General features: G+C 42.6%; 3 protein-coding genes across 4 annotated transcripts; 2 read left to right on the top strand and 1 right to left on the bottom strand.

The window, feature by feature from the left end:
* Window positions 1–606: 606 nt before the first annotated feature.
* Window positions 607–1,472, top strand: LOC123134011 (arabinogalactan protein 23). The gene has a single exon (XM_044553376.1). The coding sequence runs from the start codon at window positions 966–968 to the stop codon at window positions 1,200–1,202; it is 237 nt and encodes a 78-aa protein (XP_044409311.1). The 5' UTR covers window positions 607–965; the 3' UTR covers window positions 1,203–1,472.
* A 329-nt stretch (window positions 1,473–1,801) lies between these two features.
* On the top strand, window positions 1,802–6,718 carry LOC123136731 (zinc transporter ZTP29). Of its 2 annotated transcripts, none has more exons than XM_044556212.1 (12): window positions 1,802–2,073; window positions 2,758–2,816; window positions 2,928–3,020; window positions 3,105–3,194; window positions 3,302–3,386; window positions 3,489–3,544; window positions 3,742–3,798; window positions 4,500–4,540; window positions 4,985–5,052; window positions 5,133–5,189; window positions 5,266–5,383; window positions 6,169–6,718. In XM_044556212.1, exons 1-12 carry the CDS (start codon window positions 2,010–2,012, stop codon window positions 6,212–6,214), a joined length of 834 nt encoding a protein of 277 aa, XP_044412147.1. In that variant the 5' UTR covers window positions 1,802–2,009; the 3' UTR covers window positions 6,215–6,718. The 2 variants fall into 2 exon arrangements, with proteins under 2 accessions (XP_044412147.1, XP_044412148.1); XM_044556213.1 differs by having other exon boundaries at window positions 1,803–2,073; window positions 3,305–3,386.
* A 522-nt stretch (window positions 6,719–7,240) lies between these two features.
* Window positions 7,241–14,100, bottom strand: LOC123136730 (outer envelope protein 80, chloroplastic). Its single transcript, XM_044556211.1, has 16 exons — window positions 13,368–14,100; window positions 13,186–13,279; window positions 12,358–12,440; window positions 11,694–11,791; window positions 11,512–11,581; window positions 11,058–11,151; window positions 10,897–10,978; window positions 10,688–10,723; window positions 10,102–10,255; window positions 9,868–10,011; window positions 9,566–9,636; window positions 9,199–9,277; window positions 9,000–9,115; window positions 8,726–8,873; window positions 7,985–8,054; window positions 7,241–7,684 (listed from the first exon to the last, which is right to left on the bottom strand). Exons 1-16 carry the CDS (start codon window positions 13,851–13,853, stop codon window positions 7,530–7,532), a joined length of 1,980 nt encoding a protein of 659 aa, XP_044412146.1. The 5' UTR covers window positions 13,854–14,100; the 3' UTR covers window positions 7,241–7,529.
* Between the last annotated feature and the right edge of the window lie 4,061 nt (window positions 14,101–18,161).

Below are 18,161 nucleotides of genomic sequence, written 5' to 3'. Positions count from 1 at the left end.
GCACGAAATGGCATGCGGGTGGCACCAATGGGCTTGAGTAACTCGGCGTTGACGCTAACATTGATGAGAGCAGCAGGACAATCCATGATGGTTACAAACAACATCGACGAGTAGGGGTCTCCCTATCGGAGACCCCGTCCATGGGTATTGCATCCATGAACGCCCCATTGACAAGGACCCTGGAATACATGGTGGACATCCTAGGATTAGGATTAAGTACATGGTGAATCCATGGGCTGGACGAAGAACATGTTCAGTTCTCTAAAAATGAAGAATTAAAGGATCAGTATATGATAAATAATTAAGCTACTTCTTTTGATCCATATTAATTATTGTTGATTTAGCAAAAAGTTATACTAAAACAACGAAGTTGACATGGATGGGGGAGTACAAGGGATGCTTTTATATCGTGATATTCGAACGTTCTTCATGAGGTACATCCGCACTTGGTTGAACTGTTTCTGGGCCAACTAATCGAATTGTTTGATAATCACGAGGTACATCCGCACATGAGATGAAAATGCGGAGGGGCAATCGTTTGATATAACCGAATTTTAATTAATCAAACTCATATTCCGCGGGCCGATTAACCATCACCGTTCCCTTTTTCCAGGCACACAACCAAAGGTAAGGCAATGTCGTCCGCATGCTCCCGCCGCGCGCTAATGGCCATCCGTACGGAAGCTAATTTGGGCAGGGCGGCAACCGACGGGCAGGCGAGGCCCTCTCATGGCCGCTCGCGCGCCCTACAAAACGCGGCGCCGCGCCACCCCACCCTCTCCCAGGCCTTGCAGAGAGCGACCGAGCCGCCCTCCCCCCGCCCCGCTCCCACCACCGGAATAAACCGCGCCTCGCCGGCCGACCTCTCCCCCTCCTCCTCGACCGCCTAGCCGCTTGCTGTTTGTTTCTTTTGCGCAGGCCCCGTGCAACCGTACCGTACCCGCGAGGAGAGAGAGGCAGAAGCCATGGAGATGAAGAAGATCGCCTGCGCCGTGCTGATCGCCCTGGTGGCCTCCGCCTCCCTGGTCGCGGCGACCACCCCGGCCGCCGAGGCGCCGGCCGAGTCCCCCGGCGCGACCGGCGCGGCCGCCGGCGCGCCTGCCGGAGCAGCCGCCGGAGCCCCGGCCACCAGCGGCGCCATCGCCGGCGCGCCCGGCGCCGCCGCGCTCCTCGTCTCCCTCGTCGCCTACTACCTGCACTGAGACGCGCACGCTCCCACGCGGCGCCACGCAGACGCGTCGGTTGATTTGATTTAAATTTAATTTAATTTCAATTCAATCCACCGATCAACGAATGACCACTCTATGATGATTACGCCGCACATTTATCGGCACTACTACATGTAATTCCTCTTTTCGACCCGTTTGGTAAACTCAACCCAATCCGCGTCTGTAACCCGTGGCCAATGGCGCCGTGTTATCATTTCATTCGAACAAATTGAATGATATTTGTTGTGATTCTATTCTATTCTATTCCAGCTGTTGGTACTGCCTGCCTTGGTCTCTTCTTTCATTTTTCTTTTGATTGATATGGCATCGGATACTTGATTGGCTTGTGGCAGCCGTTTGGGTTGGAATCTTTGAGAAGATTATCTTTTTCGAAATCTGGTCTTTGAGAAGATATATAAATCGATTGCCTCCAAGACCAGGGAAATAAAAAAGAAGAATTCGAGAAAAATGGTCGTGGGAGAAGGTGCAGTGAGCACCATGATTCATGCCACGCAGACACAGGCCAGTAGTGGCACGATTTTCACTAGTATTTCAATATGCCTTTATTTATATCAGTATTCGCTACAAATAGATTGAAATGCCACAAAGGCAGTTGAGCAGTTCGTGATTGGGAAGCAGTTCCCCTATTCCTCCCTCCCTCCAACCCATCCCCATCCTCCCTCCCTCATGATCCCTCCGCTCCACTAGTCGTATCTCCCTCTCCTCGCCTCCCCTCTCTCCGCTCCTCGGCCGGCGGCCCCTCAAACCCTAGGCGCGAGCGCGAGCGCGAGCGCGGCGGAGATGGAGCAGCACGTGCTGGTGGCGCTCGCCCTCTCCTTCGTCGGCGGCCTCAGCACCTCCCTCGGTACGCGCCATCCCGCCACAGATTCTGATTCTCTCCCCCCGAGCCCCAACCCGGCTGCGTGCTGCCGGCTTGACCGCCACCGTGTGTCTGTCGCCTGACTTGAGGATTTTCAGCGTTTGCGCGGCCTTTTCGGGGATAATTCTAGCATCTTCTTGTTCAGTCGTGTTACACAATTATTAGAAAAGAACCCAGTGCCTTGCTATTTGCAAAGAGACGGAGTTTTGTGCCGTGTTACATGAACCCAGGCAGGACAACTAGTCATCAATCGCCGCAGCCCAACATTCATCAGAATGCATAGATAGATGAAGCTGGTAGTCCAGGGGCCTGTCAGACTGATTTACAGAGCGCCAAAGCTAGTTCCACGCCGAGGTTATGGCTTTCCTATTGTTTTTATGACGCTCAGGTTGTAACGGCAAACCTTGCTTGTTGGCCTAACACGGTTGCCTAATGCGCCTCCACGTGCTAGTCAGCAGTTTCTGATGCTTGTACTCCCTCCATTCCAAAATATAGTGCGTCCTCGGTTCCCGTGCTTCAACTTTGACCATAAATTACTGCGGCGGGAGCAAAAGTAAGTTGAACCTTGAAAAGCGCGGGCGCACTATATTTTGGAACGGAGGGAGTACGTGATATCCTGCGAGGATTCTTTGTGACCGCTTAAGCTGAGCTCAAGATTTGTGTCTTCAGGTGCGCTGCTCGTGATCGTCAACCCTTCCCCTGACCTTAAGAGGCTCGGCCTCCTCCAGGTCATCATCAACTGCCTTTTTTTTAAGTTATTGATTATCTGTCCTTTAGGTAAGTAAAAGTAATGGTTGTCCGATTGTTCGTGTTCTATGTATTGCTCATGCTACATGCAGGGCTTTGCTGCTGGACTTATGTTGAGCATCTCGTTTCTAGACTTGGCACACAATGCACTCAACTCCATTGGCTTCTTGAAGGCTAACCTTTGGGTGGGTTGGATCTTTCTTGCAGTTTTAGAATCCATGTCATGAAACTTCAGTCTATCTCAGATAACACATTGCGATATCTTGCAGTTCTTTGCGGGAGTTCTTTTCTTTGGTTTCGTTGTCAAGTTTATTCCAGAGCCAACCTTTGTCCCAACAACTGATGCAAGCAAGAAAAAGGTTGGAATGAACAATCCTCGGGGATGTTTCCAGCATCATTCATATCAAATCTGTTTTCTTACCAAAATAAGTGGGCTGAATAGAAGTTGGTTTTCTTTTGTGGAAAGCAGACTGATGATGACGGGTCAGGCAAAGATATGATGAAAAAACATCGCCGGCAAGTCTTATTCAGTGGCATCATTACTGCTGTTGGTAAGTTACTGCCTCTGTTTTTATATACTCAGCATATTAGCTTTGACTGAAGTCAAACATTCATCACAATCGTTTTGACTTTGTACTTATTCTGAGCTGCAGGAATTAGCTTGCACAATTTTCCTGAGGGAATGGCAGTATTTCTTGGATCCGTGAAGGTAATGCCGTCGTGTATTCATCTCAGTGTAGTGGCATCATTGATTTGCTAAGAGGACGTTTTGCACCTTGCATTTTTTTACAGTAGAAAAATTACTGGAGCATAGCTTGGTTGTTTTGGTTTTCCAAGGGTTCATGCACCTTTTTTATTACTATTTATAGCTTGCACTAATTATATTCGGTTATAACGAAAATGCAGGGTCTTCGCGTGGGAGTTAACTTGGCTATCGCTATTGCTTTACATAACATACCCGAGGTATATAAATCAACCTATCAGCCTTTCTGGTTAAGTAGCCTAAGAATTCTTATATGCAGCTATATATTGCACCATTGGCACTTAGGATAGCCCTTGGGGTGCTCTTTGTAAGAAGATTCAACTGCCATGAAAAATTTGTTTGTTATAGTGTACCAGGGAGTCAATATATAGGTTTGATATATGAAAGCCCAATCTCATGGCAAACTAATTCATGGCAAGACAAGAGGGCCGTGATGAATCTTAACTCATTTGCAGTGTTGTTTTGCCATGAAGTTTCGAGTATTCTGATATTTGCTAGGTCTCCACACTATCCAACTTTTATATTTTTCCTTTTGATCTGTGTAGTTCAGTTTGATGCTTAGTGACCATAGTAGAATTAGTTGGCATCAAACATATCATTACGTACAAGGGAGAGTTTGCAAATTGTGTTAGCAGGATCTATTATTTTGAAAGAAATTACTACACGGAAAATTAAATAATTCCATTTTATGGAGAGAAATTAAAAAGAAGCCATAGTTCTACAAAATCATACTCCCACCGTCCCAAAATAAGTGTTGCTGATTTAGTACAAAGTTGTGCTAAATCAGTTACACTTATTTTGGGACGGAGGGAGTATATCCGAGACTGCTGACAGTCTGACATGTTGCCAATTTCCTTTTTGATCTACTATCCTAACTAGTTGACACTTTTTACCTTCTCAGGGGGTTGCTGTAGCTCTGCCACTCTATTTTGCTACCAAAAGGTACCTGTTTTCCCCATGTAGAGATGAATAATTAGTGAAGTTTGAAGTTCACACCAGCTTTCACAAATGAGTCTTGAGTCCACTACCGCAAGTGCTACGAATTCTTGGTTTTCTGTAGCCAAATGTTATAAGTTGGTTACACAAATATAAGTCATGCTTGTTATGCATTATCATTAAATGACATACAATCTAAGAACTTCTCAAATGTGGCTCTGATCTTGGCTATGTGAGCTTTATCTGTTCTTCCAGTCTTAAAGGGCGATTAGATTTCAAAGCACCTACAAAGCATGACCATGTTTGAAATGATTGTACTTTAGAAAGAAGGGAAATTATAATTTCTCTTTATAGCTCAATATTTCCTTTTATTCCTTTTGTCATTATTGGACTTACTTTTTTGCAGCTGATAATGTTTCTCTGTGTTTCCTTCTTTCTTGCATATCAAAGCAAATGGCAAGCATTTAAATATGCAACACTCTCTGGTTTGGCTGAGCCACTAGGAGTATTTTTTGTAGGTATGCTATTTTTGTGAGCCTTTCTGTAAGATTATTCTTTAATAACCTATCGACCACTGATGCAAATGTGATTACTGCAGCTGTCTTGTTTCCGAGCAACTTAAATCCTGAAATTCTTGAAGGCCTACTTGCATCAGGTTAGTCTGTTGGTAGAGCTAAAACGTGATATTTCATGCTTAGTAATTTGTTGACTTCCCATTTGTCTTTACGCAGTTGGTGGTGTTATGGCTTTCCTCACTTTGCATGAGTTGTTACCTCTAGCATTTGACTATGCTGGCCAGAAGCAAGCTGTCAAAGCAGTCTTTGTTGGCATGGCCGTCATGTCTGCGAGGTTTGTTGATGTCTCTGAACAAAGGACTTGTCTGTATAGTTCTGAAGCACTTCTACTCTGTGATTTGAGAAAAAACAACTAATATCTATGTTAGAGGGTGGTAATTGAGTTCTTGTATTCTACTCCCTCTATCCCATAATATAAGAGCGTTTTTGACACTAGTGTAGTGTTAAAAACACTCTTATATTATGGGACGGAGGGAGTAGTTGATAGTATCGTAGCAGATTGACATCATATGCTGTTGGCAGTGAGTGCATCATAGAGAAAATGAGTAAATGACTTATGTTCTATCATCTATAGGGTGAATTTATGGCATGAAGGTTGCATTAGTATAATAATATGTTCGCAGCAGTGTTTGACAATAGGCTTAAACATACCGGTCCCTTTACCCAAACATGGCATAATAATATGTTTGCAGCAGTGTTTGGCAATAGCCTTAAACATACTGCTCCCTTCACCCAAGCAAAGATATGGACCTGAGTAAATTTTGTCAGCAGCCATATGCATTAATGCAATCATCAATAGTCATTAGCCAAATGCATCTGTGTTATGCCCATATTCGCACAATTCTAACCTGCCATACGCATTTTCACAGTACAAATGCATAACCCACATTCCTTCACACTTCACAGCACATGCTAATTTTGACACAATTGCTTTTCATTATCACGTTGTTATACACAGCCCCATGCCTTGAAAGCAGAGGACACTGTTATATTCTTGGAAAATAAGCAGCAACATTATTCTTTTCACTACATACCTAATTTGCGGTTCCACATTGGCAGCTTGTATTTCCTGGAGATCAGCCTACCGAAGGAGATCAGCTTGTGACATATGACTGCACCACTGCAACTATACCAGCTGTTCATAGTGTCTTCTGAAGCCCGAGAACTTTGCCACACGTCAACCTTTCTTTGTGCTCTGAAGGCAAGGACCAAGAAACAAGATGGGATTGCGTTCGCCATGTGTAGCATACACTATTACTCCTCGTCATTGTGTCTGACCGTTGTTTACTACTCCCTCCGTTCGAAATTACTTGTCTTGAAAATGGATGTATCTAGAACTAAAATACATCTAGATACATCCATTTTCGCGACAAGTAATTCCGAACGGAGGGAGTAGGAAATACAGCAGTGTGGCGACCCATATGCGGTGGCTGGACATCCCTCATTTTGTTGTTTAAGAGAATCATATGGGGTGACAGACACAACCGCTGGGTTTGCTGTCCAGTAAGAAGATGCAACTAGAACTGATTTGTGGCATTCCGATTCGACACTTTTAAATACCTGCTCACAATCATGGCTCCAGACTGCAGTTGGTCCTGTTAACCCTTTTGATTGTGTTGAAAGTTTATACATCATCAATTTCTTTTCTCTTGCCATATAGAGTATTTAAAAGCAATCTTGCTTTGGAGTACTGTTTCCAACTGGGGTTCGTTGAAATGATGTTGTGTTTGCCCATGGGGCCTGTTGGGACTTTGGTGCTAGAATTTCTAGACTGAGTCTACTTGGATTATGATTTCATCCAAAGGTAGGTGCAAAGAAATTAGGAACTGTACTTGAAGAATCAATCGCCTTCACCAAATTCTCTCTTGCCGTGATTGTTTTGCTGTCACTCACGAGATGTTGCACATGAGCATTGTGGTTAGTTACAACTCATAACACGACACTGATCGTTCAGATTATCATTACAAACTTGGAGATGAGGAAAGTCCATCGAGCTGAACATGGTGACATTCCCAGGAATATGTGTTGGCCAAATTGTTCAAAGTTTCAAACAACCTAGCGGGATGGCTACCTGGAGCCGCTGCATTACATGCAAACATGGCTTGCTGGATTCAAGCAAGCATGCGGCGCATTACCAACACAGGTCCTCAATTTTGATTTCTTAGCTCAAATTTTCATATCAACAAAACTCGCTGCGACTTGCCAGCTGGAGAACCTTCTCTGGTTGTGGCTTCCAGCAAAGTTTACACAGGATTGAAGGAATGGAGAACTGTATATGTTCAGGCAATCTGGGCTACACAAAATTTGCTTTGCGGAAACTTCTATCGACATCGCAAAGACGACAGCACTATCCCTAACAGTGCATGCTCAGTAAATCAGATTAAGGCTGACAGAGATCAAATAACAGACACCTCGACAGTTTAATTTCTGTGCCCAACCCCAAAGTGAAATCGTCTTGCTTGTTTGTCATTGAAAGCGTATTCAAGTCTCAAAGGTCCCAGCGGGGAGTCCACACGGATGCCAACACCATACCCGCAACCGCTTCCTGGCTTCCCACGTGCTCCTGCTGGGTCACCTAAAAAAAACGACGAGAGATTGCGCAAATGAGAAGAGGTGATACATCAAAATTGCTCTACAAAATCAGGAGGTGGAACCCCTGTCAGGCCTGTTCCAGCAGCAGCAAAATCTTCTAACTAGAATAGGGGCCAAAAGCAATAGTTTTCTTCATTCTGAATCTGAATTGGAGATTTTTCCTCAAACCCAAAACAAGGCTTAGAGAATTTGAGTACATGTACAGAGCCAGCCTGCTTTCGAGACCACAGATATGGACTAAAAATTATATATCACAGCAAAATGTGAGTACAACATGACTTACCAGGAACTGTTGGACCAGAGCCAAGATCACTACCATAGTCACCAAAGACCACACCTTCCAACGGACCAAACTACACAGAAAATGACAACTGTGAGTAATCAAAGCAGGCTGATTTTTTTTTCTTTAATGCAAATCATACGGCAAGCATAACATACATCAGAGTAGCACAAGAACTAGTCAAATGCATTTGATGTCATGGCAGGTAGCAATCATGAATAGTCCACGATTAAAGTACTAATTTTCCAGCCATGAAATTATGTATGACAAGTAACAAATCATTGGATCATTAACACAAGTACAGAAATAATTCAAAATAGTTTGTCATTGGCAAGTAACAAATCATTGGGTATTCAAAATAGTACCCTCCTATGCGTGGCTAAGAAGGGCCATGCATGCACAGGTACCAGGTTGCACGCCTGCATAATGCAGTTAATATGTGTCCAACATGGATTGGAGATGTTACACTGAACTGCATGTGTATTTATTTATTTTTGTCTCAAACAAAATAATCGATTTACTGTTATATTCTTAAATACGAGCAAATAAGACTTCATCCTAAAATTGCAAACTAAATCAAATACTGCATTTTTAGTTTTCTCTTGATATGTGTGCATTGATGTTGCTGACTAGTTCTTTATGAGAATAGCATATGGTTGTGCGCATTTTATGTAGAGGTGTTTCATGTGGATGTTCAGTTTAAACAAATAACTTAATATTGCGAACAAGAGAGGCAAGGCTTACCAAGCGGCAAGAGACTTCACCACTACCAACTGCATATGAGCGGCCAGAACCAACAGCACCTTCTTCATATCCTCTTACACTGTTTGTCCCACCAATTGCAAATGCTTCATGAGGCGAAAAGTTTCCCTCCACATGACCTCCAGAAGCACTAGATCATAGAATAAAATGATATATTAGGTAACATAACAACAAAAATGTAAGTCCACTGTGTGCAGACCTCCAGGTTAAACTGATGTTTTCACTATTGGTATGGCACGGCATGCCTAAAACATACCTTAGAAGAAGTCGGGCAGGACCAATTTCATAGCTCTGCCTCAAACGGGCTGTCACTCTGTTGAAACTAAGCCACTCTGGAAGAATGGGCAGACCTTGCTCGACGTTGAAAACAAACTGGAAGCGGTAACAACAGTATGATATAAGAAATTGTCACAGCAAGATTAGAAAATAGTAAAATGCAGAGGATAAATACTAACCATTGTAGAGCTATGATCTCCAGAGTCTGTGTAGACACTTTCAAGCTTAGCAAGTAATGTATCATCATAAGGATTTCCGCTGCATTTTCATGACAGGACTATCACATTTCGAATAGTAACTTAATCTGACAACTGTATTCATGATGTACACTGTTATGTACTCCCCCCGTCCCTAAATATAAGTCTTCTTAGAGATTTCTATATGAAGTACATATGAATGTATATAGACATATTTAGAGTGTAGATTCACTCATTTTGCTCCGTACGTAGTCCATATTAGAATCTCTAAAAAGACTTATATTTAGGAACGGAGGGAGTATATACTTGTGGTACAAACTAAAGTTGAATGAGAAATCAGGATTGAGACCTTGCAGTTAATTGGCTGTTATAGAAATCTCTGATCATAGGATTGCCTTTATCATCACGAGCACCAGCATGCTGCATAGAAAGTGTCAACAGAAAGCAGTTAGGCTATTTTTAGGGAGAGGTAAGCAAAGGAAACAGTAATGCATATTTATACGGTTCAATCAACAAAGTTAGTACCAACATCACATGAGTACACAACTATGTCTGCTTTAGACTTCTGCTACAACTATTAATACAACTATATAGGCCTACATGCAGGGGAAAAGGCGAATCGATTACTACAACTCTTATTCACGTGTTTACCTGAAATATCAATCCAAGAGTACCACTCCATTTAGGCCTGAAAGGTCGGCTATATTCAATGCCAGCAGTTACCCGTCCAATTGTAATAGGACTATGGTCAGGATGCTCCCCACCATGGATAAGTGTTCCAGGGGTCCTAGAGTTCTGACAAGGAAAACTATCGTAAGCGCATGCACATGATTCACAGCTGATTGAATCATCGAACTGTGATGATATCATACTAAAGGTAAATACCTGAACCATGACAGTTCTGGAGGTCCTCTTATTGTCACCGTCAATCCAAGGGTCAGTGTAGTTTAAACGAAATATAGAATCTATTTGGCCCCTCTCTAGTGAGAGATTCAACTTCTTGTTCCTCCCAAAAACATTCCGCTGAGAATATGCAAAGCTGTTTAAAAACTCCAGTGTGAGGTAAAAAAAAAAGATTTAGAACTTCCTAGTTTAACCAGGCAGGTATAAGATAAATAACAAAATTAAAACCAACATCTAAAATTGCCAGTTCCTAAAGTCATGCTTGGGCTTTGGAGGGTCATCTTAACTTTAGCCCTACAATGTGATGGCGGGGCTTGAGAATAGCTCATATCATGAGCACGAGCCCCTTTCTAACTGATACATTTTAAGCCTATAGTTAATTATGAACAGGTTATATGTCAGGTTGCTTCTTGGAATTGTTAGTTATTTTAGAAAGGCTCGAAGCTCAGTTGGAGCTAAGAACGATTAAATCTTCAAAGTATTACCATGGCAATATTATTACATAATTAAACAAGCCATATTCCATCCCAGAGGAAATAAGATAGTATTTACTGAGGAATCTACTGACCTGCCTATTAATCCAGAAAGAGGCCCATTTGTTATCCTGCACAGAAAATAGCATGGTATATGTTAAGACAATTGTTTTGTATATAGGCCACATATGGTATTCGAAATCCAGTACATAACAAACTACCTCAGCGCCTCACAGGTTAAGAAACATACATTATGAAAGCATACAATTCACTCAATGGGGTTCACTAAATAAACAGCACTAACCCACTCGAAATGCCACCACCAGCAGAGAAACCACCGGATTTGCGTTCAACAAGATTCATGACAAGATCCACCTTATTAGAATCTGCACAAGACAATAGATAAGAGCACAGGTACTTGAGAAAATGAAGACCAGCTTCAAGAAAATGGGAATTATAATTCACCTCCCACAGGCTGCGGAATTATTGTGACATCCTCCATAATTCCCATAGTGAGTATTGTTTCAACATCTCTTTTCACTTGTGCTCTATTGTATGCCTATTTTCATCATTAATAAGATAGATAAGATGTCCATTACAGCATCAAGGCTAGAGGACAGCAGTTTCAAATTGACATCAAACCAAGCCTACATACACAAAAACTATGCAAGCATGATCCGATTCCAACCACATTTGGTATATTGTTGACATCCTTTTAACAATAGTACTTGTAGTTTTGGTCATGGTATTTGCATAGCAACTTCCACACCACACTAAAAATACTTAAACGTATATCACCATATACCGGTATACCAAAGTGTGAAATGAGAACTGTTCATAAAATCATGGATATCATCAATAATACGTGCAAAGTAGATTAAAATACAAATACAGCAAGTAACTTCTAAAATGCTCTGACCTGACCCTTCTTGGTGGTAAGCTGCTGAAGTATGGTCTCTGGTTTTGTTTTCCCGATAGTTGGTTCACCACTAATGATAGAGAGATGGAAAGAGAAAGAAGATACAAATGATCAGAGTAATAAATGGCCATAAAACACTAATCAGCAAAGAGGATCTCACTAAGTCAAGCTATGATTCTCACGTTCTTCTATCCAGAAAGCGAATATTGATATTATTAACCTCAGCTTCAGAAACTTGTAGCCTTAGAATTCCTCCAGAAAGGATCTCAGCATACGAAACCTGAAATAAAATCAAGTGCCTTCGTTGATTTACCATTATATAGCAATAAAATATTACTTTACTAGCTAAAATTGTAAATAATATTGCTTCTTACCAAAAAATGGTACGCACCTAAATGTTTGCTAGACACAACTAACATGTTAGCAACTCCCACACATTCAATTTTTTTCTCGCATCACGTTTCTAGTTTGTTACAATTAAGAACATGTAGAATCAAAAGCATGGCGTGACAATTAAGTTCCATATACATAGCAGGAACCAGGAAGTAAGAAACAACAGGTAAAACAGAACTATGTTGTATGCCCTACCAATTTGGAACTGGTGACAGGTGAGATGTAAATGATGGCAAGTGCATTACAAAAACAGAAATTGACAACTCAAGTCCTGTGGAACTAGAAGCCAAGAATATATAAAGCATATACACTTGTTCCTTAAGACAAGTGCAGCAGATGCCTATTGTTCAGCAATGTTCTCAAACAAATTGCAATACATCACCAAATAGAAGAAAACAAAAAATTATGCAAAATGGTAGAATATGAATATATATTAATTGCTTCCCCACCTACCATGCCAGTAAGACCGCGCTCCTGATACCATCCGTTAATGGACTTAATCACTTGATCTAAATGTCTTATGTTGATTATTTTCCCTGCATAATGCAAACACCAATCATAGGTCTCAAGAACAAATCTTAGAAGCTAATAATAATAGACTAATATTAAAAAAATCGTTTCTCTTTCTTTTAGAGAAATAATATTTGAAGAAACATGCAGGAGGAACTACATGTTCTGTTAAAGAAGAGATATACACCCCACACTCAAGTGAAGAGGACTTGACCAAGGCTATAGAATTGTACACTCTCCCACCAAACTGAGGCCAACTCAGTTCCTAATTCAGTAGTTTTACATCATTTCTCTATAAAGAAAGGATACTGAGAGATTATGTCACTGTAGATGGACCTATTTTACCATAGATTTCTATGCAGTGTAGAAAAACAGGCTTTAAGATTAAAACTAAACCAACAACAAGAACCATGTGAGTCCACATAAAAGGCGTGCTTTATTTGCCATGTCGCTTTTGCATTGTAACTGTCGCATAATTATGCTGCACAGTTCAATCTATTGGTATCATAATAGGACCAAAAACGGTGATAATTTTTCAATGCAGGCCTCATTTTAGACCAATGTTACATTAGATAAAATAGGCATGGTATGGGTAATTCTCTTATGCATTCTAGATATCTCTGTGCCAGACAAATTTACATACTTAAATGGACTAAAGCTAACATGCAGTGTTGGTTCATGTAGCACTGTGCAAAGTAAATCAACACACTCGGTTACACAAATGAATAACCATATCTAACGTAACAGACTCTTAAACATGAGAACAAGTACCATGGCGGTCGCGAAATGAGTCATCTAGGAACTTGGAAGGCAGCATGTTGGCACCCTCACAGACCAGCCCGTGGAAGTCCTGGTTCGGCTCCACCTAAACAACAGAACATCCCAAATTTCTCAACCTTCAACTCCAAAAATAAGCCACGGGAAAGGGATTGGGGAACAGGCAAAATCCTGACCTCAAAGACAAGGCGAATGCCGTCGCGGGTGTCGACAGCAACGGGCATGCAGGAGCGGAAGAGGCCACTCTCCACCACGCGGTGCACATCCTCCTGCACCTCCCTCACCGTGAGCGCCGCGTTGGGGCGGCACGCTCGCAGGGCCGCGGCGGCCGCCTCCTCCAGCTCGGGCCTCTCCAGGGGCTCCCCGTCCTTTCCCCGCACCGCCACCTCGCTGATTAGGACTCGCTCCTCGCCCCCGGCCCCGCCGCCGTCCTTCCCGTGCCTCCGCGGCAAGGGCGCGGCCGGCGTCTCGGCCCGCGCGGCTGGGACGCGGGGGAACGACGCGGCGACGCGGCGGGCCGCGGCGTCGATGGCCCGGCCGATGTGAGCGAACGGGGGGAGCGCGGCGGAGAGCAGGGCGTGCGCCGGGGCAGGGGCCGGGGAGGCGCGCGGGAGCTTGACGCCGGAGGAGATGAAGCGGACGCCGTCTCCACGGGGCCCCATGGCCGCCGCGCCGGACGTGTGGACTGGGGTGGCGGGGTTCGGCGGTGGGATAGGGTTTAGGGTTTTGGTGACGAGGCGGGGGAGGCCGCGAGGGTTTCGCCCGCCATGGCTGATCGGGGGACGGAGGCGTAGTGGCGGCGACTGGCGAGCTGTGCTCCGGAGTGGACGGCTTGCTGATGGTGCAACGGCAGCCGTTCGATGTCCTCCTGTGATCCGTTCGGTGGAGCCTGCGCGAGTGTGCGTGAATCTGATCCGTTGGCTGGTTAATACTTCTACCAGGGATTTGACGCGACCAAGATTAGCAGCTATTTTGTTCCTGCCTTCCTGGGCCAGTTAGATTAGTGTTAGATTTTTGCCATGCTACCCCCTTCCACATAATGGAACGAGTTGTCAGTGATTGACTGGGAAATGTATATTTGCACACAAATCAGACCAGGTGGAGGGACTCCTCCCCGATGATTCTCAAAAAAACAAAACTGGATTCTAGACAATGCAGCTGACAATTTTTATTCAAGAACAAAGGACAGACCAAAGTAGTAAAAGATTCTGAAAGGTGAAAAAAAAAATCCAGACTGCATCAACACTGCACATTAAAGTAGTACTATAACCAAATTCAGTCTATTCATGAAAGTAAATGTTTTGAATAAATAAAAAGTTTTTTTCTCATTTATGCCACTAGTTATATCCCACTACTCAGTTTTGCCACTAAGAATTTCAACTGCTCAAAAATACCATCGATTCGTTAGGCACATGCTCAAAAGTGCCACTGGACACCATTACTGTGAGCTCGAATCTCGTTTGTCATGTTATAATGACCAAAACTAGATCATTAATGGCACGCGTTGCTGCGCCCGTATATTTCTACAATAAAATGGTAGGTATTTCTAAAAATAAATAGGCATACATCAGAATAATGAAACATCAAGGTAATATAAATAGCATGATGTAATATACTCCCTCCGTTCCTAAATATTTGTCTTTCAAGAGATTTCAACCAATGACCACATACAGAGCAAAATGAGTGAATCTACACTCTAAAATATGTCTATATACATCCGTATGTTGTGTCTATTTGAAATGCCTAGAAAGACAAATATTTGGGAACAGAGGGAGTAGTTGTTACACCTCAGGAACAATGCAACAGGGTGATCATTGGCAGACCATAAAAGGCCTTCTTGGGCTCAATTTTGATCTCTAGTACATGAATTTATGCATAAACTGTGCAATTTTGAAAGCTTTGAAATCTAACCTACAAGAGAATCATTCTATAAGAAAATCAAACCTGAATTTATGCTTGAAGCTGAACAATGTTGGAAGTGCTAACGTATAATAAAATTATTCTTTGAGAAAAGCAAACCTGAATTTATGCATGAAAATGAACAATGTTGAAAGCTTCAGATCTAGTTTTTGCACAAAACAATAACTCTAAAAAACCTCGATGCAAGCATACACGTCCACAACATTACATCTGTCCACAAAGCTAAAACTATACCAATTGTTGATGCTTTAACGGTTGTCCTTTTGTAATTTTCTCTTCATGGACAGATGCGTACCCGTCTGCATCTCTAAAAAAACCTTGAACCTTTGAGAGATCAAGTAAAGAAATGTATGGATATATAATTCAAATGTCATGCACATAAACCATACAATTATGCATATTTGATGTGAGAGACTAATATTCGATGTAGAGATAGCTTGTAACAACAAAGTTAGCCATAGGGTACGTCGTAGGGGAACAATCAAAATCTGACATTTGAGGAGATTTTATTTGTCCTACTACAGGCACACATTGGCGAAATACAGAACTGGATCATAGCATCACGAGACATAAGTAGACAATTCCAAGCTACAACAGCATTAATAAAATCCCACATAGGATTGAAGTAGCATATATATGGCATGTTTCTTTCTACGATGAAGCAGTTACAATCAACTGAAACTTTCTGCCCAACTATTAAACATGTTAACATATATTACCGGTATAAGTATAGGAAGACCCTAGATTACAGTAGTGCAGCTTAACATTTTTCAAAATTCGCCAAACTGTATAATATATGGAGTGTACCAATTAATTGAAGGTCTAAGATAAAGTAGGCGGTGTAGGTAAATGCAGACATCATGATGGCACCCTCGAAAATGATGAAGAGGACAGTGCATGGTGTGCCACAATGCCCTATTCCAGATAAACTTCAACCCACTGCTTCCATTCACAAAACACCCTTTTTTGCTGATGACAAGGTCTGCAGCTTTGATTTTCAGAATAGTTAATTTACCACATGAAATTAATCCATACAGCCAAGCAAGATTATCTAAAGAGCTCATGTCCTACATTCCGCGTAAGCTTGTTGTATTAGTTCCCCTGCAATCTTAGAGATGGTCTGAGTAACTCCATGCAGAATAAGCATGTCAAATATAAATAATCAATCAGCAAAGCAAAAACTGACCAAAATCTACAACTGTATATGTCTCCATTAACTTCAGAAGAAAGTAATTCTGCTCAAGGAGTCTTAGGTTCATTGGCAACAAAACTTTCAGATAGGATTATATGTGCTGTCCTATATGAATGTTTGATGATTGTATGGTAGAACTGACTATAATTGTATGATTGGCCAAATTAGCCAGTAATAGTAATTAAACTATACTCTGGCTAGTAGTATTACATACTCGGCGTTATCCCGAAGAAAACCGCAGGTGAATCTCTTTAAAAAACTGGTAAGAACAATTCTATGCCATTGTTTAGACATTTCAATGGCAATAGTTGAGATAGGTATGCCTAAAACAACTACTGATGTAATGATTATGTAGTTTACTTATCAGATAAGAACAATTCTACTGTCTCGGTGGACTACATCTTGGGACCCAGCAAATCATTTAGCCATGTTAAGTTGTTAGCTGTACCCATTTATGAAAAGCTAAGTTTAGGCCATGAGCAAAATAAGAGCATCTAGGATCCACCTAGGTAGCAAAAGAGCAGAGTTCAGGCAAAGTCCAGAACTACAAGTTGTATCCTATGAACTAATTGAACATCAAGAACAAAAAAGATAACCTTTGTATGTGATTTTTCCAAAGAAATGTTGTTGAGACATGTGTGTACCATGGACTTTCAGGATCCCTTCATTGGGTTCCATTTCCTTCATCAGCGACCGGCCGCCTGTGATCGTCAACACCTGGGTGTGGGCTCAATCCGCTATAATCAGTCACAACCTGGCCAGTGATGCCCCTGTGACTTGAGCTCCGGGTGCTGTATTTTTAAGCTAATTGGGCTCGCCAGATATGACGGTTGTAACTGCACAGACGCCCATTGCAAGGGAAGCTGCTCCGCTGCTAGAGCATGGTAGGGTTTCGTCCCACGAGATAAGAGATGAAGCCAAGGGGTCAAACAAGCGGCGGACATTATACGGGAGGCGCGAGAGGAGGTACTATGACGGCGATGAGGACGGGGGCTGCAGGGCACCTAGGATCCATCCAGGTCACGATGAAAAGGAGAGGTCGGGAGGAGAAAGGGGCGTAATTTACCATCAGCGCGATGACAAAGATCCATGGGCAGGGACCCAGGCACCCAACAAGAGGGCCTCCGTTGAGATGTTATCATCCGCCTGCTTGGCGCGACGGCCGCCGCCTGGGTTTACTGCTTCTCAAGGGGTTTTTTGCGATAGGGAGAGAAGGGGAAGGAGACGTACCGACTACCTCTCTCTACAGAGCAATACCAAGCAACAAGTGCAATCAGAAAGCCCATATTGGCCCAATTAACCATATAAGGCAGAATTTGTTACGGGAATAGCTGCCCTAGAAACATCCATCCAGGAGTCGATCGGACGGCTAGAAAATGTTCATCCACAAGATCCGATGGCCAAAAACCTTGATGGCCTGAGAGGGCAGGAAAAGTGCTCGGTTATAATGTCTTTAAATATCTATGGGCCAACATGTCAGCTTTCCGTCTATCTCACTATAATAAAGTGTGGGTCCCATTTGATCCCAACAACGCTCTCATTTTCCTCTAAAATGGTTCACTTGCTTACTCTTGACGAGTGGAGCCCACACTTATCATTGTGATAGAGAGAGAGCTGACATGTGGGTCTAGGGGTATTTTTGTCATATAAGATGGTCAACGGGTTTGACCTGACAATAATGATGTCTAATGACATTTTTTGAGCAAACATCTAACAGAACGGCGATATTTTTTAGATATCTAATGACATTTTTGAGCAAGCATCTCACAGAATGATGGCATTTTTGAGCAGTTGTAATTTCTAATGGCAAATCTGAGTAATGGGACACAGCTAGTGCCATAAATAATAAAATCCCTAA

This window comes from Triticum aestivum, chromosome 6B, assembly GCF_018294505.1.
Source record: "Triticum aestivum cultivar Chinese Spring chromosome 6B, IWGSC CS RefSeq v2.1, whole genome shotgun sequence".
NCBI classification, from domain to species: Eukaryota; Viridiplantae; Streptophyta; class Magnoliopsida; order Poales; family Poaceae; genus Triticum; species Triticum aestivum.
This window is presented reverse-complemented; position numbering and strand designations above follow the sequence as displayed.

Coding starts and splice junctions, on each gene's coding strand:
- LOC123134011 (XM_044553376.1), top strand. CDS start 966: ATGGAGATGAAGAAGATCGCCTGCGCCGTGCTGATCGCCCTGGTGGCC.
- LOC123136731 (XM_044556212.1), top strand. CDS start 2,010: ATGGAGCAGCACGTGCTGGTGGCGCTCGCCCTCTCCTTCGTCGGCGGC. Junction 3,195..3,301: donor CTGATGCAAGCAAGAAAAAG/GTTGGAATGAAC, acceptor TTTTGTGGAAAG/CAGACTGATGATGACGGGTC. Junction 3,387..3,488: donor TGGCATCATTACTGCTGTTG/GTAAGTTACTGC, acceptor TCTGAGCTGCAG/GAATTAGCTTGCACAATTTT.
- LOC123136730 (XM_044556211.1), bottom strand. CDS start 13,853: ATGGGGCCCCGTGGAGACGGCGTCCGCTTCATCTCCTCCGGCGTCAAG. Junction 9,637..9,867: donor CTCTTGGATTGATATTTCAG/GTAAACACGTGA, acceptor CTTTCTATGCAG/CATGCTGGTGCTCGTGATGA. Junction 9,278..9,565: donor AACAGCCAATTAACTGCAAG/GTCTCAATCCTG, acceptor ATGAAAATGCAG/CGGAAATCCTTATGATGATA.